The sequence below is a fragment of the Phoca vitulina genome, unplaced genomic scaffold, assembly GCF_004348235.1.
Source record: "Phoca vitulina isolate PV1807 unplaced genomic scaffold, GSC_HSeal_1.0 scaffold26, whole genome shotgun sequence".
Lineage (NCBI taxonomy): Eukaryota > Metazoa > Chordata > Mammalia > Carnivora > Phocidae > Phoca > Phoca vitulina.
This window is the reverse complement of record NW_022589729.1, coordinates 25218501-25239506: the sequence shown is the minus strand read 5'-3', so window position 1 is coordinate 25239506 and position 21006 is coordinate 25218501. Positions and strand designations below refer to the sequence as shown.

Sequence of the window (21006 nt, the reverse complement as noted above, 5' to 3'; positions counted from 1 at the left end):
TCCAGTTTTTATTTTGTCTTAACTTGCTCGCTAAGAACAAAAGATAAGGTACTGCTGAATTCCAAATTAAATGTATTTATAAATGTATTTGGTTCAGAATTTAGTTTTGCCTCAAATGTGCCAGCAGTACTTATCTCTCGGTAACAAAGGAGAGATTTTGCTATTACTGAGAATTCAGTTAAAAATAAAAGTTAATTTGTAATACTAAATTACTTGAGTTAGATTTTTTAAAAAAGATTTTATTTATTTATTCGAGAGAGAAAGCACGAGCAAAAGAGTGAGAGTATGAGCATGGGGAGCAGAGGGAGAAGCAGAAGCTGACTCCCTGCTGAGCAAGGAACCTAATGCAGGGCTTGGTCCCAGGACCCTGGGATCATGACCTGAGCTGAAGGCAGACGCTTAACCAACTGAGCCACCCGGGCACCCCGGAAATTCATGATTTCTATGGAGCACACTTCTATCTTAGTATTTTGTGTCTAGTTAGGGTTTCCTAAAGCTCTTGTACACATCTTTTTCTCATCTCATTCACTAGCTTTTGCTTTTTAAATATTTTCCCCATCATAGAGACATTGATTATTGGGAGATTAAATTTATACATGTCTCCAAGTTTGTGATTTTCTTCATTTTAGTCACTAGTACCAGAATTATCCTTTCTTTTTCTCCTTAAAAAGTTTTCAGGAATTCCTTCAAGGTGAAAGACATTTAAAATTTTGTACTTCCCTGCATTTCTTTGAATTATCTCAAGTCCATTGTGACTAGTAGGTCCTGAGAATAGCATCAACATTCATGAGTTGGAGGGAATCTGTTATTTCTCTTGCCACTTTGATTTTTAAGCATAAATTGTGTGTGTGTGTGTGTATTTCATAACTGTAACTAATATCAAGCTCAAAATTTTGTTTACATTAATATTTGTTATTATTTAACATATTACATTAGTAACGTCAATTTTTCCAGCATCATTTGGCAATTTGGGGAATGAGTGGCTTTTCTATATGAAATTGCTAGGTGTAAGACTTACTCCTTTAAAGTAATGATCTTTTGATTTTACTTATTTCTGTAAGAAATCTTTCTGAAGTGTATTATACTTTCCTGCATATATAAAGTCTGCATATATAATCCCTGCCAGCCATACTCCACCTTGTTGAGGTTCTCACATCACTTTGTACAAGCAGTACTTATTAGATTGTGTGTTCGTGTTCTGTGTTCCATTCTTCATTCTGCATCTGACAGCATGCAAGCTTGTTTTCTTATTTGTATCTATAACAAAATCTATTAACAAGTTGACAGCGTGGTTTTATGAATAAAAGAAAGCAAGAACATGAACAAGTTATGTTATTTATGTTAATCATCTCCGTATAGAATAAAACTGTGATGCTCTTGAAGAGGTTTGTGTTTACATGAGGTTTTTCCTTCAGTAGATAGTGTTACACTGTTTGTGCTTTAGTGCTGGTCATTGCTGTTCTTCTGTTTTTTACCCCTACAATTAGTATCCATTTGTAGCTAATATATTACCAAAGTTTGATATATATGAGGGCTTGCTGTTTGCAAAAAATTTCTTAGTAGATATTTTATGTAACATTTGTGATAGTGATTTGTCACTCATAGCCCTTTCTTTCTTTCTTCCTTTCTTTCCTTCTTTCCTTTCCTTCCTTCCTCATTCTGTTCTGAAATCATAGTAGTCAATGCAAGTTGATTATGGTCAAATTGGTTAGAAGTACTACTAATGGGAAAAAGTGAAGCCACACTCTCTAATACATGTACTAGCACACACATTTCCTTTTCTAGTATTTGAATGAAGTGGGAGGAAATTTGATGCCACCTTGTTTATCTCACTCTCTTGGTAAACCAGTAGAGGGAGTGGCGCCTGGGTGGCTTAGTTGAGTGTGGGTCCAACTCTTGGTTTCGGCTTAGGTCGTGATCTCGGGGTCTTGGGATCGAGCCCTGCATCAGGTTCCATGTTCAGCTGGGAGTCTGCTTGAGATTCTCTCTCTCCTTCTGCCCCTCCCCCCCTTTTGCACATACCCATGTACTCTCTCTCTCTCTCAAATAAATAAATCTTTTTTTTTTTTTTTAAGCCCATTAAATAGGATAGGATTCTGTATTTTTTTTCAAATCTTAACATTATGCAGTTCTCAGCTGTTTCACATTAAAACTTGAAAAACAAATGATACTCAAAATTTTCATTAGAAAATTAAATAAATAAAATAAAGTTGAAGACTGCATAGAAATAGGAGGAGTATTTTGCTGTAGTGTTAGGTGAAAATGCATATACCATATTGCACCCTGCTGCTATTTTCACTTTCTGACACACATACATTTGTACAAGAAATGGAAGGGAGTGAGCAAACGCTAAAATTCTTTTTTTTTTTTTTTTTAAGCTAAAGTTCTTTAAGGAAGTGAGTTAGTGGATTTTTTTTGTTTAAAAATTTTATTTATACTTTTCTTATTTTTTTTAATAAGGGGAAGATTAGAACTACATCTATGTTTGGATATTAAGAATGTTGTCGAGCAAAAGTTGCATATTACAGATTGTAATTATATCCCCATATTCTGTATTTCCTTTTATGCCTTAGGTATCTGTTGTTTCTGGCTAGAAGATTTTACAATTTCTTCAAAGTTCAGCTTTACCCACTCCTCACATGGGGATTCCTTCTTTAGATTTCTCATACTGCACTTTGTGCATACATGTATCTTAGTACTTATTAGCTAGTTGTATATGTGTTAGACTTCACAACAGCCTGGGACATTGAAGAAAATGCAGACTCTGGAGCTAGAATGATCTGGATCCAAGTCTTTGTTCTGTCACTTACTAATTTTATGACCATAAGCATATGTTTAGCTTCTCTGAGCCTGAGTCCTCATTCTAAATTGGAGCCAGTACTACCTACTTTATAAGAATATGGGGAAGATTATAGCAACATCTGTATGTAAAGAGGCTACACCCTCTGGTGGGTGTTCAGTAATTTCTTCTCGAGTCAAAAAGACTTGGATCATGCCCTCCTTTCAAGTTACACAGCTACTTTTCCTGGAACATATTGGCTGTCTGAATCAGGAAGACTTGGTGAATTGATGACTATAAATGTCATTAAAGTTGTGTGACTAGGGTTTTAATCAGTTCATAGTAGTGACTTATCTAGATATTTTCTATAATATTTAGCATATTGATTTTTTATTTATTGTTTATTTTCTATACATTGAATTGTTTTCAGAGACATCCTAAATATCCTTTTGATTACATTATCTTTTTTTTTTTAATATTTTTCACATTAGACCAATATTTCTCAACCTTTTCTTCATTATCACCCTAAGGAACCTTCTTAGATATTTTTTTCCTAATTACCCCACTCCCTTATGAAATTTTAATTCCACAGATAAGACTATATCTGTTTATATGTTGTATGTGTATCTGTGCTTTATCCTTAATAAGGGTGAGACTCTCTCTCCTCTTTCCAAAGAACCAGTTTTTATCTCCTTGAAGTGCTATCATCCCTGTCAAGGTGTACATTAGACCTTTTAGACATGATTTGATTGTATAGATAATGGTTCAGAGCTTGGGATATAGTTGGATAACTCTGAGAATGAATTCTGGCTGCTCCATTAATTAGCTGTGTGAACTTTTGTCAGTTTCTTAAGCTTTCTAAACCTGCTTTGTCTCATCTGTAAAATGGGAATACTAATGTTGTTGTCTTCCTAAGGATTAAATGACAATTAAATGAGGTAGTTAATGCAATATGTTTAGCACATATTAATTGTTAAATATGTATTAACTCTCATTTTATTATATTATGACCACAGTATCCATTCTGTTTCATTTGAACCTAAGACTTGAAATATCTAGCAGTTCTCTCTTCTCATTTTTTAAAAAGATTTTATTTATTTATTTGAGAGAGAAAAAGCAGGAGTAGGGGTAGGGGCAGAGGGAGAGGGAGAAGCAGGCTTCTCACTGAGCAGGGAGCCCAACCCAGAGCTCGATCCCAGGACCCCTAGATCATGACCTGAGCTGAAGGCAGACATTTAACTTACTGAGCCACCCAGGAGTCCCTCTTTTCTCATTTTTAATACTGACTGCCTTTGGAAGGAAAAATGTCAACTCTAGAGGTAACATGAGATAAAATACCTATAGTTCTTCATAGCTCCTAAAAAGCTAATTGAGAAGAAAATTTCTTAGTATGTGTGTAACTATTTGTAAACTATTATAATGCATTTACATGGTGTCTTGAACCATAGATTATTATTTTATTAAGTAATTTTGGATTCTCTTTTTAGATATTTGATTTAATGGATGCCAAAGCACGTGCTGATTGTATCAAAGAAATAGATCTCCTTAAGGTAAATAAATGAACTATTGACTATTTTGAATATAGATGAGCATGTTGATAAAAGTGATTTATGAAAATATTACACTTACAAGCAAAAAGATTTTTAAAACTTATGTCACACTGGTTTTTTTTTTTTTAAAGATTTTTATTTATTTTTTGACAGACAGAGACACAGCGAGAGAGGGAACACAAGCAGGGGGAGTGGGAGAGGGAGAAGCAGGCCTCCCGCCGAGCAGGGAGCCCGATGCGGGGCTCGATCCCAGGACCCTGGGATCATGACCTGAGCCAAAAGCAGACGCTTAACGACTGAGCCACCCAGGCGCCCCTGTCAGACTGGTTTTAAGCAACATTATACAAATATGTATCTCAGTATATGGAAGAATGTAGTTATTTTTTGAATTCATTGTAAAATAATTTAATCAGGTCATTTGGTAGGATTAGCTCCCCTCCCCTGCCTTTCAAACTAGGAAATAGATAAAATTGGCAAAGAACATTGAAGAAATTTTTTCTTGACTGTCCCAATTAGACATATTCTAAAGCTTAAGTAACATAAATGAATATTAGTATTATCTCAAGATGTAATATATTGAGAATGTGGACTGATCCAAATGGGCACATGCTTTTTATATTATTTCTGTATCTTTTTTCCAGATTTAGAAAGGCTGATGTAAAGAGTATGTCAAAATTAGCTTTTCGGTTTTTCATCCACTCAAAGAATATGACTGAAATTTCAGTTATCTCTGCACTGCTTTTATTCTAGTAAAATTTCCTTTGAGGAGTGCTGTAGCTTATGTTATATTTTTAACTGTTAGATAAGACTTAGATATTTTATATGCCATACATTTTTGTTTGTGCCTAAAATGAATCCAATTTATCAAAAAAAGATAAGAGTAAGATCAAAGTGAACCATGCTTTCCATCTGTTCTGTTAGTTGTAGTTATTTCCTGGGCCATGAAGTAACTGCTTTAAAAATATATATAAATAGCTATTAGAGAAATAATATATTATCATAGAAGATGTAGAAGAAAAACCTGTAAGTAGAAAGAAAAGAAGAAAATCATGTATATACCCTCTGGGAGAATTCTTGAATAATTTTCTTTGAGAAACTATTTGTCTTATGTTAACTTGTTTAAAGATTGAACAGAAAGCAAATTGTACAAAAGGATTGTCAGTGTGTAGAGACTGATGCATATATTTCTATAAGGTGAAATTTTTCTTAGGATCACTTAACGCATCAACCCCATAGGTAAACTCAGTATGTTTTATAATATTTGATGTAAAAGCTATGTTTAGGTAGAATATATGTGTAGGTAAAATATGTCCTTTCATTTTGTTTTGTTTTAAACCACTGGCTGCAGTTATATGAGGATCAGGCCACCTTCAAAATAGGAGTAAAAGGAATACTTTATTTACCATTGAGTGCCCTTAATGACAGTTCCCATTTTGAAGGATATAATTTTTAGCAATTGGTGCTGTAATTCTGCCATTCATTTATGTTAATATATTTATTGGACATAGCAATACATACTTCAAAAAAATATAACTGTGTAATTTACTCTATTTCTAATAGAGAGTATTAAAATAAAATTAATTGGTATCTGGTATTTCAATACTTGTTTTAAAATTCACTAAAGAAAAATACACTGTCATGTTAAGATTTCTGTAACTTAAAAATGAAACGCAGTAACTAAGTTTATTTTTAAGTTAAGAAACTGTAAGTGATTCCTGGGAATTTACAATAAGAAAACTTTCTGGTGTCTGTATTTGTGTGTGTGTGTGTGTGTTTTTTTCCATCAGCAACTCAACCATCCAAATGTAATTAAATATTATGCATCATTCATTGAAGATAATGAACTTAACATAGTTTTGGAATTAGCTGATGCTGGTGATCTGTCCAGAATGATAAAGGTAAGGTTTTGTTTTGCTTTTTTTAAACTAAGTATTTATTTTTTTCTGATAGAATTGCTCTTTAAACATGTAGGTATATTAGATATTTTAAAGACCTCGGTGAAATGCTTTAAAATATGGTAGATATGTAATGAATGATAGACAGTAGTGATAATTATGATTATGAAACTGGTTTACCTGGTAAAGCTCACTCTGTTCAGCTGAGATGTGTGGACACTCTGAAACCAACTTGGAAATAGACCAACAGATTTGTCTTCTATAAGCTGAAGTTCAAATTTTGCAACTTGATTTTTCTGAGCAGACCACCCTTGATCCTGTATCTCTGGACATCAGGCAGAGGGGGACAGAAAGAGATTCTAGAGAATCCTGACCTGTTCCTGGGAGGGATTCATCAAAGAATAAAGTGGGCTTTGCATTCAGACCTTGCACATCAAACCCTAATTCAACCACTTTAAAGTTTATTTAACTTTCTTTTCCAACAGCATATTAATTGGGTTTAAGTTCAGCTACAAGTTATAGAAACCCCCAAATTAGAGTGTTCTAAAAACTGCTTGTCCTTAGACAGGTTACTTCTGTGTATGACAGTTTCTCAAAAACAAAATAATAATAGAACCTACTTCATAGGATTGTTGTAAATGATTAATTATTTGACATTTATTAAGACCTAAGACCTGTCTCACACATAATAAGGCTATACAAATGGAAGCTACTGATATATTATTATTGTTACTAATTATATTTCTCTGTTACATAAAATTCTGGAGCTGATATGGCAGCTCTGATCTATCAAATTCTCAGAAACCAAGCCTATTTGCAGCTGATCAAGTCACCTCTCTGAGGCAGGAAGGGACAGAGGGCACTTGGTGGCTGTATCTTGAGGCATGTTCCTGGATACTGCCACACAACATTCTTAGCTTCATCACTTCGGCCAGAATTTAGTCTTATGAACATGTGTAGCTGCAAGGGAGGCTGGAATATATAGTCTTCATTTGGCTGGTCATGTGCCAGCTGAACTTCTGTTACTCAGGAAGACATGTTGAACAGGGTGGAAATCAGTGAAGACCAACTAAATGAGAAAAGCAAGGCTCTTTACTCTGAGCTTCCTACAGCAAGGGAGTCAAGCATTGTCATTAACATTTTGACAGAGATTCACAGGCAGGCAGAGGAATAGGAAATCTTTATGATGGGAAAAATAAGCCTTTAGGTATGACCTGATTCGAGGCTGTTGGGACGAAGAAGCTTTACATGAGCTACTTAGAAGTGGGGCATCTCACCTGGCTTTTTCTGATTGGTCCTAAGTTGGACCAATTAGGGAAGCTGTTGGGTATTCATCAAGTCCTGGGCATTTGGGGCTGATTGATACAGAGTTATTGCTTAGCTTCTTAGATTGTTGCTAGAAATGGCAATCTGGCTTCCTGCACACCAGACATGGTGGGCTGGCGTCCTGGGTCGTTTGTTATGGATAAAAATTTGGTTTTCTGGTCAGGTTGCTGAAGGTTGTGGATCAAAGTTCTGTTTTTATATGATCTGGGCATTGTCTGTAAATTCAGTCTCTCAACAGATACAGGAGCACAACTAGTCATCTCTGCTACATGGAATTATTGTAAGGCGTTCTTAAAAACAACGTTAGATGCTATATACATTACCATATTTACTGTTTAAAAGGATTCTGGGGCTAAATTTGACACTTAGAGAAGATAACCATCATTACTAGTAAATAGAAGAACTGATGTTTGAAATTAGAGTTTATCTGATGCAAAATTTCATGTGTTTTCCTTTAGTGGCACTTAAAGATTTTTATATCACAGAACTCCTTTGAAAAGTCAGATGAAAACCCTTGACCTTCTGCCGAGAGAGATGTTGGTGCATACACACTTTGTCTTCCATCACTAAGCCTTCACAGATTTTCTGATCAAGGTGCTCACTGGTTCTCTGGCAGTAGCTAGGAACCCTGCCCTCTGGTGCGAGCCTGGTGTCAGCGGGTCAGCTCTCCTGCCACTTAACTTCTGTTAGTCTTAGTTGCCTCATCCATAAGACGGAGGCAGTTTTAAGATTGCTTGCTAAATTATAAAAATACTACATGACAGGGAGGTAATATTTTTATTATCACAGAATGCTATCGAGCTGACTCTGTTTAAAGTCCCATGATGAGAGTGACTCACTTCTAATCCGTTATCTGATTGTCTGTTTTAGGGACTTCCCAACACTAGTACCGTCTTTGCAAATTAATGAACACTAAAAAAAAAAAAAAATAAAATAATAATAATAATAAATAAAAAATTTGTGGTTTTAATTTTAAAAAGAAATGCAAACACACAAATGCAAAATTTATAAAATAACCATCAAGATGAGACATAAAAGCCAATGTAAATTGTCTTTATAAGAGAGACAACTAATATACAATTCTTGGCTTAAACTTTAAGTGCAAGAGTTGTTTAAAACTTATAGTAGGAAGCAAAGAAAGCAAATCTTCATTGGGCAAATACCAGCTGAAGGCAGATAAAAAACAGTTTCAGTTATCAAGTCTTGCCCCTGATTGAGAGGTTGATGATTTGGGGTTTTGATTCTCTTCTAGAGTTTTTTGCTCTTTTCCAGTCTAGTTTTCTTTCTTTGCTACTGTTCCTCCACACCTAGACGTTGCTGTCCCTAGCCCATTGCCAAGGCATGCCTGAGCCCATAACATTTGCCTTGGAAGAATACTCCTGTCCTTTCACCACTTGAGAAAACTAGAGCAAGATCAGAGTGCTTTATAGAAGAAGCCCTGTGATCTGCATCTTTAGCAGATTCGGATTTCTTAGACCAGTGGGGGAGGAAAAATTTGTCTGTGTTTTTATATTTATTGTGGTGATTAACTCAGCTCCCTTATTTAAATGGCTCTTGCCATCCGTTGACATTTTCAAGGAATTTTTTTTTTTTTTTTTAAAGATTTTATTTATTTATTTAACAGAGAGAGAGACAGCGAGAGAGGAAACACAAGAAGGGGGAGTGGGAGGAGAAGCAGGCTCTCCGCGGAGCAGGGAGTCCGATGTGGGGCTCGATCCCAGGACACTGGGATCATGACCCGAGCTGAAGGCAGACGCTTAACGACTGAGCCACCCAGGCGCCCCTCAAGGAATTTTTTTTATCAACTGACCCAGTAGATATAGTAAGATCCATTCAGAACAACAGATTCTGTTTGGTAATGAATAGTAATGTACTGTTATAGATTGATAACTATACTCTCAAAGTATCCTTAGGGCTTCTGACTAAAATTTGAAGGTATCTATCATGTAAAAGATTACTTAGGAAACTTTTTAAAAGTTTTTAAAAGTGATTGCTAGTAAATTATATGTTTATAGAGCAATTCATTGTACTTAGATAGAACTGAAGTAGTTCTTTAGAGAATTGGTAATATCATTCTTCCTTCCTATCTAGTAGACATTATTGTATAAGCCTTTAATGATCCTATCCTTTATTGTAGGTACCCTTAGTCAACCTCATCAAGATATACAAGATTCTGGGTCAGATTTCCCAGATCCTCTTGGAGCCCTCCTAAAGGTGGAAAGTTATATTGTCAAACTTATAGATCTTAGAATAGTCTCAGCATAATGGCCATAACAGAAAGTTATTCCAGTGTCCATAAAAGAAAGTTTGACTAAGAAGTTTCACATGAGTAGACTATTTTTATATCTGGTTACATTTATGTATGTCTTTATAATAAATAAAGAAGGACAATGAGGAGAGAGGGGTGTTTCTGTTTTAGGTAAGGGGATGAAAGAAGACCCTCCTGACTTAAGTCTTGCACCCCCACCTGCCTTTTCCTTCTTACTGTCCCGGTTCTGTTTTTTCTTTGCAGACACTCACTCACTCCTGACCCTGTTCCCAAAACCACAAGAAATGGCTCTTGAATGACCTCTATCATTAAATCCAGGGGGCTTCATCCAGTGCTCACTCCACTTGATCTCTCAGCTGCATTTGGCTTTGCTTTTCATACCCTCCTTCTTAAAATACTCCTCCACTGGTTTGTTGAGTCCCATCGTGCCTTGTTTCCTTCCTGTCTCTCCGGACGCTCTGATTCTTCTTAACTGAGTCATTCTTTTGTCTTAGCCCTTCATGATGGAGTTTTAAAAGTTGTGTTCCTGGCTTTTTTTTTTCCTTTTTGCTTTATACTCTCTTTGTAGTTGATGTCATTCATGCCCGTAGATTCAGTTACTTTCAGTATGCTTGTTTTCTAATGTTTTATCTTTAGTCTGGAGCTGTCTTCTAATTCTGAATTCAGGTTAGCTCAACACCCCTGTAAAGAAATTCATTATCTTCCCCAGACTACCTTTCTCCCACATTTCCTAACTCAGAGTTCAGCACCTGTCTGCCCAGTCGTGCACGCTGGAGCCCAGGACTTTTCTTTGACACTTCTCTCTCCTTACCTCCCACTTCAGTCTGTCACCAAGTTCAGTTTATTTTTCTCTTAAATGACTTTCAAATATTCCACCCAGCTCTGTTTCCATTTCTCTCCCTGTAGTGTGAAGTACCATCATCTCTCACCTAGAGAACGGGAGATTTTAAACTAACCTTCCAGCACCTGTTTCTCTATCAGTCTTTTCAAGAGAGGTGAGAAAGGAGGAAAAAAAAAAGAAAAGAAAGACCTCTTTTTAAATCCTTCTTAAGTTTCCTGTTGATGGTAAAGATGTTTGCCAAGATTTACTAAACCTGTGTGATGCAGAATATAAGATCTCAGAGGGAGAAATCTTAGTTTGTTTTGTCACCTCACAAATCCCTAGTGCTTAGGACAGTGGGCCGCACAGAGTAGATGCTCAACAGATATCTGCTGTAGAAGGTGTAGACACCTTCAGTTTCTAGGGAGGTGCCTGGCTCATAGTAGTAGCTCTATTAATAAACATGTGGTCAATGAGTGCATAAAAGGTGATTATCTCCTTCCTCCCTCCCTCCCTCCCTCCCTCCCTCCCTTCCTTCCTTCCTTCCTTAATTCCAGGTTGATTCTTTTTACCTCTGCTATGGTTCTCTGTTCCAGGGACCAGTAGGTGAATATGGGTGGTTGTTTCTTGCAGTTTCATTCTGGTCTTACGGGGAGTTGCTAAGATATTGAGTGGTATGCTGGCGAGACAGAAGATGGTGTTCTGAGCTGATACAGGAAGGGTATTTTTTTCCCCAAGAAATTCAAAAATTCTTTTCTAAACATTCTTATTTGTGCTATAAGCTGTTCTTTATAAAAGAGACTACATTAAGAAAAAAGTCATAGGAACTTCTTTTATGAAGGAACATGACGGTGACTTAATGCTTTATAAAGGACAGCAGTAGATACTTGAATTGTAAGAAAATGATTCATTTCTTTATAGTGAGTAATATTGTAAATCATAATGCATCACAACAGTATATTTCACTGTCTCAAGTCTTCAGCTTAATTGGGGTAGAAGAGAAAATATAGCTCCTGGTCTGTATTCCAGAAATGAACCTCTGGATAGCATTGCATCAAAGATTTTTACAAGTAAATAATTAATTGGTTTAGAGCAAGCTGACAAATATAATTAAGCAATTTATAGTTGAAATATTCAGTATTTCTCTAATTAGTGACAAAGGAATACCTGAGGCTGTGGTCAGATGAAATACTTCCCAGATGAGTTTTAGGATAAAAGGAAATCTAGAATTTTTCATCATCTATTTCTTTATCATCAGAAATCAGAATTTTAAAGGAAAATAGACTCTTAAAAAACAGATTTCAGTTTATCAAGTTGTGATTTATATACTTCGTATTTTCTTTATCATACCCCAAATTGGACCAATAGATGCTCCATTTTGCAGTATGCCTTATTAATACTGTTTATTTCACTCTTTGAACATCAAGAAACAAATTTGGTGATAGAGACTTAGACTTAGTGTAGAGAAGACGAGAGACAAATCTCAGAAAGGTATAAACAAAAGCTTTGTTTTCTTTTTTTTAGGTATCAATAGAAATATTGCTAAAATGTATTTAAAATTTTCATAGCCCATTTTTCTTTTTTATTTTATTTTCTTTTTTAATTTTTATTCTTTTTTTTATTATGTTATGTTAGTCACCATACATTACATCATTAGTTTTTGATGTAGTGTTCCATGATTCATTGTTTGCGTATAACACCCAGTGCTCCATGCAGAACGTGCCCTCTTTAATACCCATCACCAGGCTAACCCATCCCCCCACCCCCCTTCCCTCTAGAACCCTCAGTTTGTTTCTCAGAGTCCATAGTCTCTCATGGTTCGTCTCCCCCTCTGATTCCCCCCCTTCATTCTTCCCCTCCTGCTATCTTCTTCTTCTTCTTTTTTTTTAAACATATAATGTATTATTTGTTTCAGAGGTACAGGTCTGTGATTCAACAGTCTTACACAATTCACAGCGCTCACCATAGCACATACCCTCCCCAATGTCTATCACCCAGCCACCCCATCCCTCCCACCCCCCACCACTCCAGCAACCCTCACTTTGTTTCCTGAGATTAAGAATTCCTCATATCAGCGAGGTCATATGATATATGTCTTTCTCTGATTGACTTATTTCGCTCAGCATAATACCCTCCAGTTCCATCCATGTCGTTGCAAATGGCAAGATCTCATTCCTTTTGATGGCTGCATAATATTCCATTGTATTTATCTACCACATCTTCTTTATCCATTCATCTGTCGATGGACATCTTGGCTCTTTCCACAGTTTGGCTATTGTGGACATTGCTGCTGTAAACATCGGGGTGCATGTACCCCTTCGGATCCCTACATTTGTATCTTTGGGGTAAATACCCAGTAGTGCAATTGCTGGATCATATGGTAGCTCTATTTTCAACTTTTTGAGGAACCTCCATACTGTTTTCCAGAGTGGCTGCACCAGCTTGCATTCCCACCAACAGTGTAGGAGGGTTCCCCTTTCTCTGCATCCCTGCCAACATCTCTCATTCATAGCCCATTTTTCTAACGTATAGTTTATTCATTGAACTATTTACAATTTCTTATATTTATAATTACCTCTTAAAAAGTCAGTTTGAGACAAAAGAAAAAAGTGCATATCTTTAACGTTATATTTGTTAAAACCTTTATTCTGCTAAAATGTCAATAAAATACAATATAACCCAATGTAATAAATCTCTTAGGGGGAAGCGTAGAAGTTTGCTATCTGCCAAAAGATTTTCATACACAGCACACTGGCTAAAAAGTAGGTCAACATTATACTTGGAAACTTTTTTTAGTGAAATATGGATTACTGATTTAAATGGATATCTATTTTGTGTCAAGAGTTTGGCACAATTCCAAATAATAAGGTAAGGCTCTTTTTTCCCCCCAGTTTTATTGAGATATAATTAACACACATTACTGTAAGTGTAAGGTGAACAGTATTATGGTTATATTGTGAAATGATTACCACAATAAGTTTAGTGTCTGTCATCTCAAAGATACAATAAAAAGTCTTATGATGACAACTCTTAGGATTTACTCTTATAACAACTTTCCATTCAGTAGTATTATTTGGAGTCATCATGTTGTACATTCCATCCTAGTACTTATTTATGTTGTAACCTCTGACCACCTTCCTCCAATCCCCCCTCTGCCCACCCTCTGTCTCTGGAGACCACAAATCTGACCTTTTTTTTATGAGTCTGTGTGTGTGTGTTAAATTCCACATATAAGTAAAATTATACAACACAACGTTTGCCTTTCTCTGTCTAGCTTATAATGCCCTCAAAGTTTATCCCTGTTATTGCAAATGACAGGTTTTCCTTGTTTTTTTTTTTTTTTTTTTTTAATGGCTGAATAATGTTCTATTGTGTGTGTGTGTGTGTATATATATATATACACGACAACTTCTTTTTTCCATTCATCTGTCAGTGGTCATTTATGTGGTTTCCATGTCTTGGGTATTGTAAATAATGCTGCTGTGAACATAGGGGTGCCAGATATTTTTTTGAGCTAGTGTTTTCATTTCTTGTGGATATATTCCTGGAAGTGGAATTGCTGGATCATATGGTAGTCCCATTTTTAATTTTTTAGGGATCCTCCTTACTGTTTTCCATAGTGGTTGTACCAGTTTACAGTCCCACCGACACTGTACAAGAGTTCCATGCCAGCATTTGTTATCTTTTGTTTTTTTGATGATGGCCATTCTGACAGGCATGAGGCAATATCTCATTGTGATTTTGATTTGCATTTCTCTAATGACTAGTGTTGTTGAGCATCTTTTCATGTACCTGTTGGCCATTCATGTATTTTCTTTGGAAAATGTCTATTTAGGTCTTTGCCCATTTTTTAATTGCATCATTATTATTATTGTTATTATTATTAGTATTTGCTATTGAGATATATTCTTTATATATTTTGGATATTAATGCCTTATCAGATGTATGGTTTGCAGTTTTTTTTTTCCCATTCCATAGGTTGCCTTTTTGCTTTGTTGATCATTTCTTCTGAAGCTTTTTAGTTTAATATGGTGACCCTTGTTTATTTTGTTGTTGCTGCTTACGCTTTAGGTGTCAGAACAATTGCTGTCAAGACCCATGTCAAGGTTTGTTCCTATTTTTTTTCTTTTTTAGGAGTTTCATGGTTTTAATGGTTTCATTCTAGTTTCATTCTTTTACATGTGAATATCCGCTTTTCTCAGCACCGTTTATTGAGGAGACTGACTATTTTTTCTCCATTGAGTATTTTTAGCTCCCTTGTCCAGTATTTAGTTGACTGTACATGCTTGGGTTTATTTCTGGGCTGTCAATTCTGCTTCATTGATCTGTTTGTTTTTATGACAGTACCATACTGTTTTGGAAGGCTGCTATGCTCACCACTATACCACCAATGCAGATTACCATACTGTTTTGATTACTATAGCTTTATAGTATAGCTTGAAATCAAGAAGTATGATGCCTCTGCCACTTTGTTATTCTTTCTTAGGATTGCTTTGGCTTTTGCTATTTGGGGTCTTTTGTGGTTCTATACAAGTTTTAGAATTATTTTTTCTACTTCCATAAAAAAAATGCCATTGGAATCCTGATAGGGATTGCCTTGAATCTCTAGATGGCTTATGGTAGTATTGACATTTTAACAATTTAAAATTCTTCCCACTCTGAACACAGGATACTTTTCCATTTGTTTTAGTGCTTCCTTTGATTTCTTTCATCAATGTCTTACCATTTTTAGAGTAGAAAACTCCTTGATTAAGTTTGTTCCTAAGTATTTTATTGGTTTTGGTGCTATAGGATCATTTTCTTTATTTCTTTTTCAGATAACTTATTGTTAGTATATAGAAACAGTATTGATTTTTCTACATTAATTTTGTTTCCTGTAACTTTACTGAATTCATTGATTAGAATTAATGTTTTTTTGGTTGTGTCTTTAGGATTTTCTGTGTATATAAAATCATATCATCTACAAATAGAGACAATTTTACTTCTTCCTTCTTCCTTTCCAATTCTGATACCTTTTATTTCTTTCTCTTGTCTGATTGCTCTGGCCAGGACTTCTACGATGTTGAATAGGAGTGGTGAGAGTGGGCATCTTTGTCTTGTTCCTGATCTAGGGTATCTTTTCTTAATATATTTAGATATATGCCGTCTTCTTTAATATGCAACTTGTATTTTCTGCATTGTTACCCCTTGTATGGCATTCCCTTTAAATTTGGAGAAACCTTAAGACTCCTTTCCTTTATACATAAAGTTAATTTTATATGTTGATTTTTTATTGTGTTTAGAAATGCACGTTGTATTTTTCTTTTATTGCTAACTATCACAAAGTTCACAACTTAAAACAACACAAATTTATTATCTCACCGTTTGTATGGGTCAGTGAGTTCACATACTAGTTAGTGGGTTCTCTGCTCAAGCTCTTAGAAGACTAAAATGAAGGTGCCAGCTGGGGCTGTGATTTCATCTGAGGATACGGTTTTCTTCCTTGTTTGCTGGTTGGCTAGAAGCATTCAGTTCCTTGCAGTTACATGAGTTAAGTCCCTACTGTCTTTGTGGTTATCAGCTGGGGACAATCCTTGGGTCCTAGAGGTCTCCTGCTGTTCCCTGCCACATGGCCCTCTCCATAGCCTGGCAGTTTGTTACCTTGAGGCCAGTGGTCAAGTCTCTCTGGCTTTGAATCTCTTAACTTTTTTGAAGGGTTTACCAGGTTAGGCCACGCCTACCCAGGATAATCTCCTTTTTGGTTAACCCAAAAGCAGCTGATTTGGAGCCTTAATTACATCAGCAAAATCCTTCCTGCCATATAAGACAACATGATAGAGGAATGATAATTCATCATATTCACAACCCAACTTACACATAAAGGGAGGGAATTATATATAGAACTTGGGGATTTTGGGGGGTGAAGTTTGTCCTACAGTTCTGCATACCACAGGCTTTGATATATTAACTAAAATATTAACAGTGTTTTAAAGATAATTATTATCTCCAAATATTAGAACTTATAAATCTTGTTCACCTTTTTGATGTGGTTGTTTTTTACATTTGCAGACACATTTTTATTTTTACTTATCCAAATTTAGAGGCTAGACTGGAAATAAAATCATTTTGAAGTGTCTTTTACACTTTTGACCTTTGAATCCTTAAAGCAATAAAATCTTCCCAGTAGTACCATCTATCTTGGATAACTCTGATTTATAGTTTACAAGGACACCTACACTTTCCATTTCAGCATCTGGCATAAAATGTATCATCCAAGCCAGGCAACTATGAGAATTGCCAGTGATTCCAAATGTGGGCTGTTCCCTCTGAGTCTTTTGTATAAGATTGTTGTCTATGTTATGATCTTAGAATTATTTGGAAGTTTAAGGTTACAAATCAGTGGCACTATCTGACAAAAATCCATACAGAATTGAATATTATATACATATGTATATGTACATAGTTACCTACTCATATTGCATGAACAACCATGTGTTTGTGTATCCATATAGATTTATGTCTATATTGGTATATATGCGTAGGTGTGTTATACAGAATTATTTGTATAAAAGCAGTGTTACTGATAAAATATCACCTGGGTTTTCTTTGATACTTAAGTAGCTTGATAGTAAAGTAGTATAGAACTTAGGGATTTTAGTAAATTAAAAATTATATATCCTAATGGCCATTATGTAATTCTGTGAGCATAACTAAAGGTGATGTATAACTTTTGAACTTGGGATAATTAGAAGATAATTTTCAAGGGACGTCTTGCTCTTTACATTTTAAGGTAATACTGATCTAAAGCTGCCTTTAAAAATCCTATAATATCATGAGCAGTAGTACTGGGAGAGCTGTAACAGTTAAGTAAAAATGAGATACACAGACTCCTGTCCTTTTTTTTTTTTCCCCTAAATGGATTTCTGCCAAGAGACTTTTACTGTCTCATTATTGTTCTGCTGTGTTTCCCTTGTCCGTTAAGAATATTGAAATATCTTTCCAACTATCTTACCAATGTCTCGTAAAACAGAACCAGAAAGAATGTATTAAAGAGGCAAATGTTTCCATTTATCTTTGTGACCTTGTGTCTTCCTGAAGATTAACTTTCTGCTTTTGTGTCTCACTCTTTCTGTCTCTAGTACTCTGATGCAGCAGAGAAGACATCTTAAAGATTTCCAAGTATCTTCTCTATTAGTTTTAATAACATGGAAGCTTCTCTTAAAAATTATCCATGTGACAGCAATGCAGGAATTATTCCTTGTAGTAATTCTGATGCATTCATTTATTTTTTATTGATTTTTTTAATGTCCTAAGTTTCCTCAATATCAATGTGCTAATGTTCCGAACGCAACTTCTTTGGGGGAAAAACATTGTGACTTTATAGGAGCTTATTTTTCTTGTTTGCTAAATAACTTAAGGGTTTTTTTCCCCAAGGCTTAATTGCTCAGAGAAAAATCTTTACCCTTCCTACCCTAAGATGAAACCTATTTCAGCTTCCTTAATAACCCATATAATTTTGATATGGGGGAATGAATAGATTATATTGATATTCTATTAAATTATAATCCAGAAACAGCTGAATACTCTTAGTGGGTTTTCCAACATTACATGAAAGGAAAAAGACAAGTGGAGCTTGCACGGGAAATATTTTATCAAAGTGGATAAACTCAGATGCCAGTGATAAGTATTTTCAGTGGTCTCATGGCTGCCAGTCCCATTCCACATCACACCTTCTAGAGTGACTTCAGATTGCTGAATTTTATTCAGAGTGCCAAGAGTGAAAATATTCACATGCTGCAAATTAGTATTACAAAACCAAAATTCTAATTGAGACATAACTATTTTGCACATTTATATATTCTCAAAATTGTGTATAGCAAGTATTTGTGAGATTTAGTCTGTTGAGACCTCCTTATACCTTCAGAAGAAAAATGTTTCTGCAGAAAGATTAATATATAATACAAATCGCGCTTAGAACCATCAGTTACACTTTCAGAAGCATCCCATCCTTTCCATCACCCAGTCTCTGTGCCTTGAATTTCTCTGAAACAACCACTGCAAAATGTAGTCTTATGAAAATGCATTATAATTACAGAGATATGTTTGGGAACATAACATCCCTTCTGATGATAAATGTTTGACCTATTGCAAGTTTCTCTAACTACCTGTCATCTCATGTGAAGATCATTTGTAGTGTTAACTGGACCTATGGGGATCTCTGAGGTATTACTATTATTATTATTATTTGCTTTGTTTTTACTAACTGGAGATTTAAAGGATAGGACATACCAGTAAAGTAGCATTATCTTTATGTGTGAAAATGTGCCATGTAGGCATTTCTTAAATTGTAAGTTTTATTTGTACTTGAGATTGTAGAACCATAGATTCTATTTTGGAGGCACTGGGGACCTTATAGCTCATCTCCAAACTCTGTTCAATATAGAGAGGAAACTGCGGTCTACCAAGGTTAAGTGACATGCTCAAGGCTCATAATCAGGTCTTTATAAAAGGTGATAAACTAGATTATGTTAGTGGCACATTAAACATCTGACAACATTCCTAAGCAGGAAATATGCCCTTATATTTAACATAAATTATTTACTTCCTCTTGTTAGATACTTGGAAGAGATGGAGCGGGTGCTTTTAATTCTAGTTCTCTTACTACTTCGTAATTTCCCATTATTTAATTATCTTTTTTCCTAATCTTCTTCAGGAATGCCTTGCATACTGGGGATCACATTTGCTGCTTTTTGTCTTTGTTTTAACTACAGCAGTACATTTCTAAAAGATTCTGTGTATATTGTTCCCAGGACCAGCTACATAACTGTGGGTTAGTGCCCTGTGTGACTACACAGGCTGCATGCTCATGAAGCCAGCCCTGCTTGTTCTAGATGTTTTGTCTGAAACTTTCTTCGTTAAAGAATAACATACCAAAAAATATTTTGAAACACCATGGAAATTAATTTTTTTAAATAAAACAATAATAAAATTTTTCGTTTTTTCTCTGTGGATGAGTTTGTTATAGGCAATATCATTGAAGCTTTTCCCAAAATTTCTTGAGGAGGAATGTTAGAATTGCAAAACTTAGAAATAAGAAATGTGTATGTTACTTAGAAGTAAGAAATAAGTAATATATATGTTCCATTTGGAGTGATGATCTAGAGTGCAGGAACCAAGTGATCTAGTTCAGTCTAAAAACTGGTCCTTAAATACTGAGTTGTCCACTATATAATTGGATTTGGTCTTGGGTATTTAATTTGGAGGAGGAGGTTAGATGATTTTTTTTTTTAAAAGGTATGACTGTTTTCCGGCATCTTCAAATGGAAGCAACTTGCCTTAGCTGTCCTCTTTTATATTAATACATACGTATATACATCGCTTAAGTGACAGTGTGACTGTATTTTACCAGGTATGCTGAATTTCACCTTACACTTAAGTGAGAATATAATATATTCTGATGTTTTATATGTACATTGACTAGCTATTTGATACATCTGTTTCTTGAATTTGAATAATGTTCAGTGTTTACTTGAATGATATTGATGGAGATAGTAAATAGGTTTTTAAAGTAAACAGTATTTGAAGCTTTGTGTAGTGAAAAGACTAGCCTATTTTTTAAAAAAGACTAAATAAAAGTTAATTCTAAGTGATCAGGTATACCTGAGTACCAATTTCTCCCTCTTTGTAAATTTTTAGATATTTTATTTTCAGGTTAAAAAAACTTGAAGTTCTATTTTATAACATAAATATAGTAAAGTGCCATATTGTACAATCTTCCTTTTCACATAAATGTTTATTGATACTAACCTTTAAAAAATTTGGCTACATTATTTCTTGCTTTATTAAAAACTTACCACATGACAAATATATGTGCATTTTTCATTTATGTTGGCATTAGATTTTTTTCCTAATCTAGTGCTAAATAGTTATATAGGGCTGTCTTTTTTAGAGAAAAGTAGGATTTTTGAACGATAATGCTATTTGACTAAAGAATTAACAGATATGTGTATATTACAATAAATTTCAAGAAAAGATTATTTTTTTTTAATACTTTGGCATTATGGAAGTTTCTGCCCTGTAATGCTAATATAAATTTTACCAGTAGTAGAAAGGATTCAAATTTTCATTGCCTTCTTTCTGTTCATCCTCTTTTTAAGAGATGGCCAACAGTGCCACCATCAGAACAGACAGGCTTTTCTCATCATAAGTATTGGTTTTGATAAAAAAAAAAAAAAAAAAACCCTACACATGAGAAGTGGTGGAAAACTGCATGTGGTGAAACAGATAAAACATATTGTGAGATACCAGTGACATAATGAAGCTGCCTCTGATTTCTTTTATGAGCAAATCAAATTCATGAAATAATTCTTCAGAAACCTGTTACTAAT

General features: G+C 34.9%; 1 protein-coding gene across 4 annotated transcripts in view; it reads left to right on the top strand.

Annotated features, from left to right (window-relative positions):
• NEK7 (NIMA related kinase 7) overlaps window positions 1-21006 on the top strand; it is a 167191-nt gene that overhangs the window by 102318 nt on the left and 43867 nt on the right. For all 4 annotated transcript variants that reach the window (XM_032422105.1, XM_032422106.1, XM_032422104.1 and 1 more), the window contains 2 exons: window positions 4267-4329; window positions 6117-6227. In XM_032422105.1, coding sequence (XP_032277996.1) covers window positions 4267-4329; window positions 6117-6227 — 174 coding nt within the window. The remainder of the gene's footprint in view (window positions 1-4266; window positions 4330-6116; window positions 6228-21006) is intronic.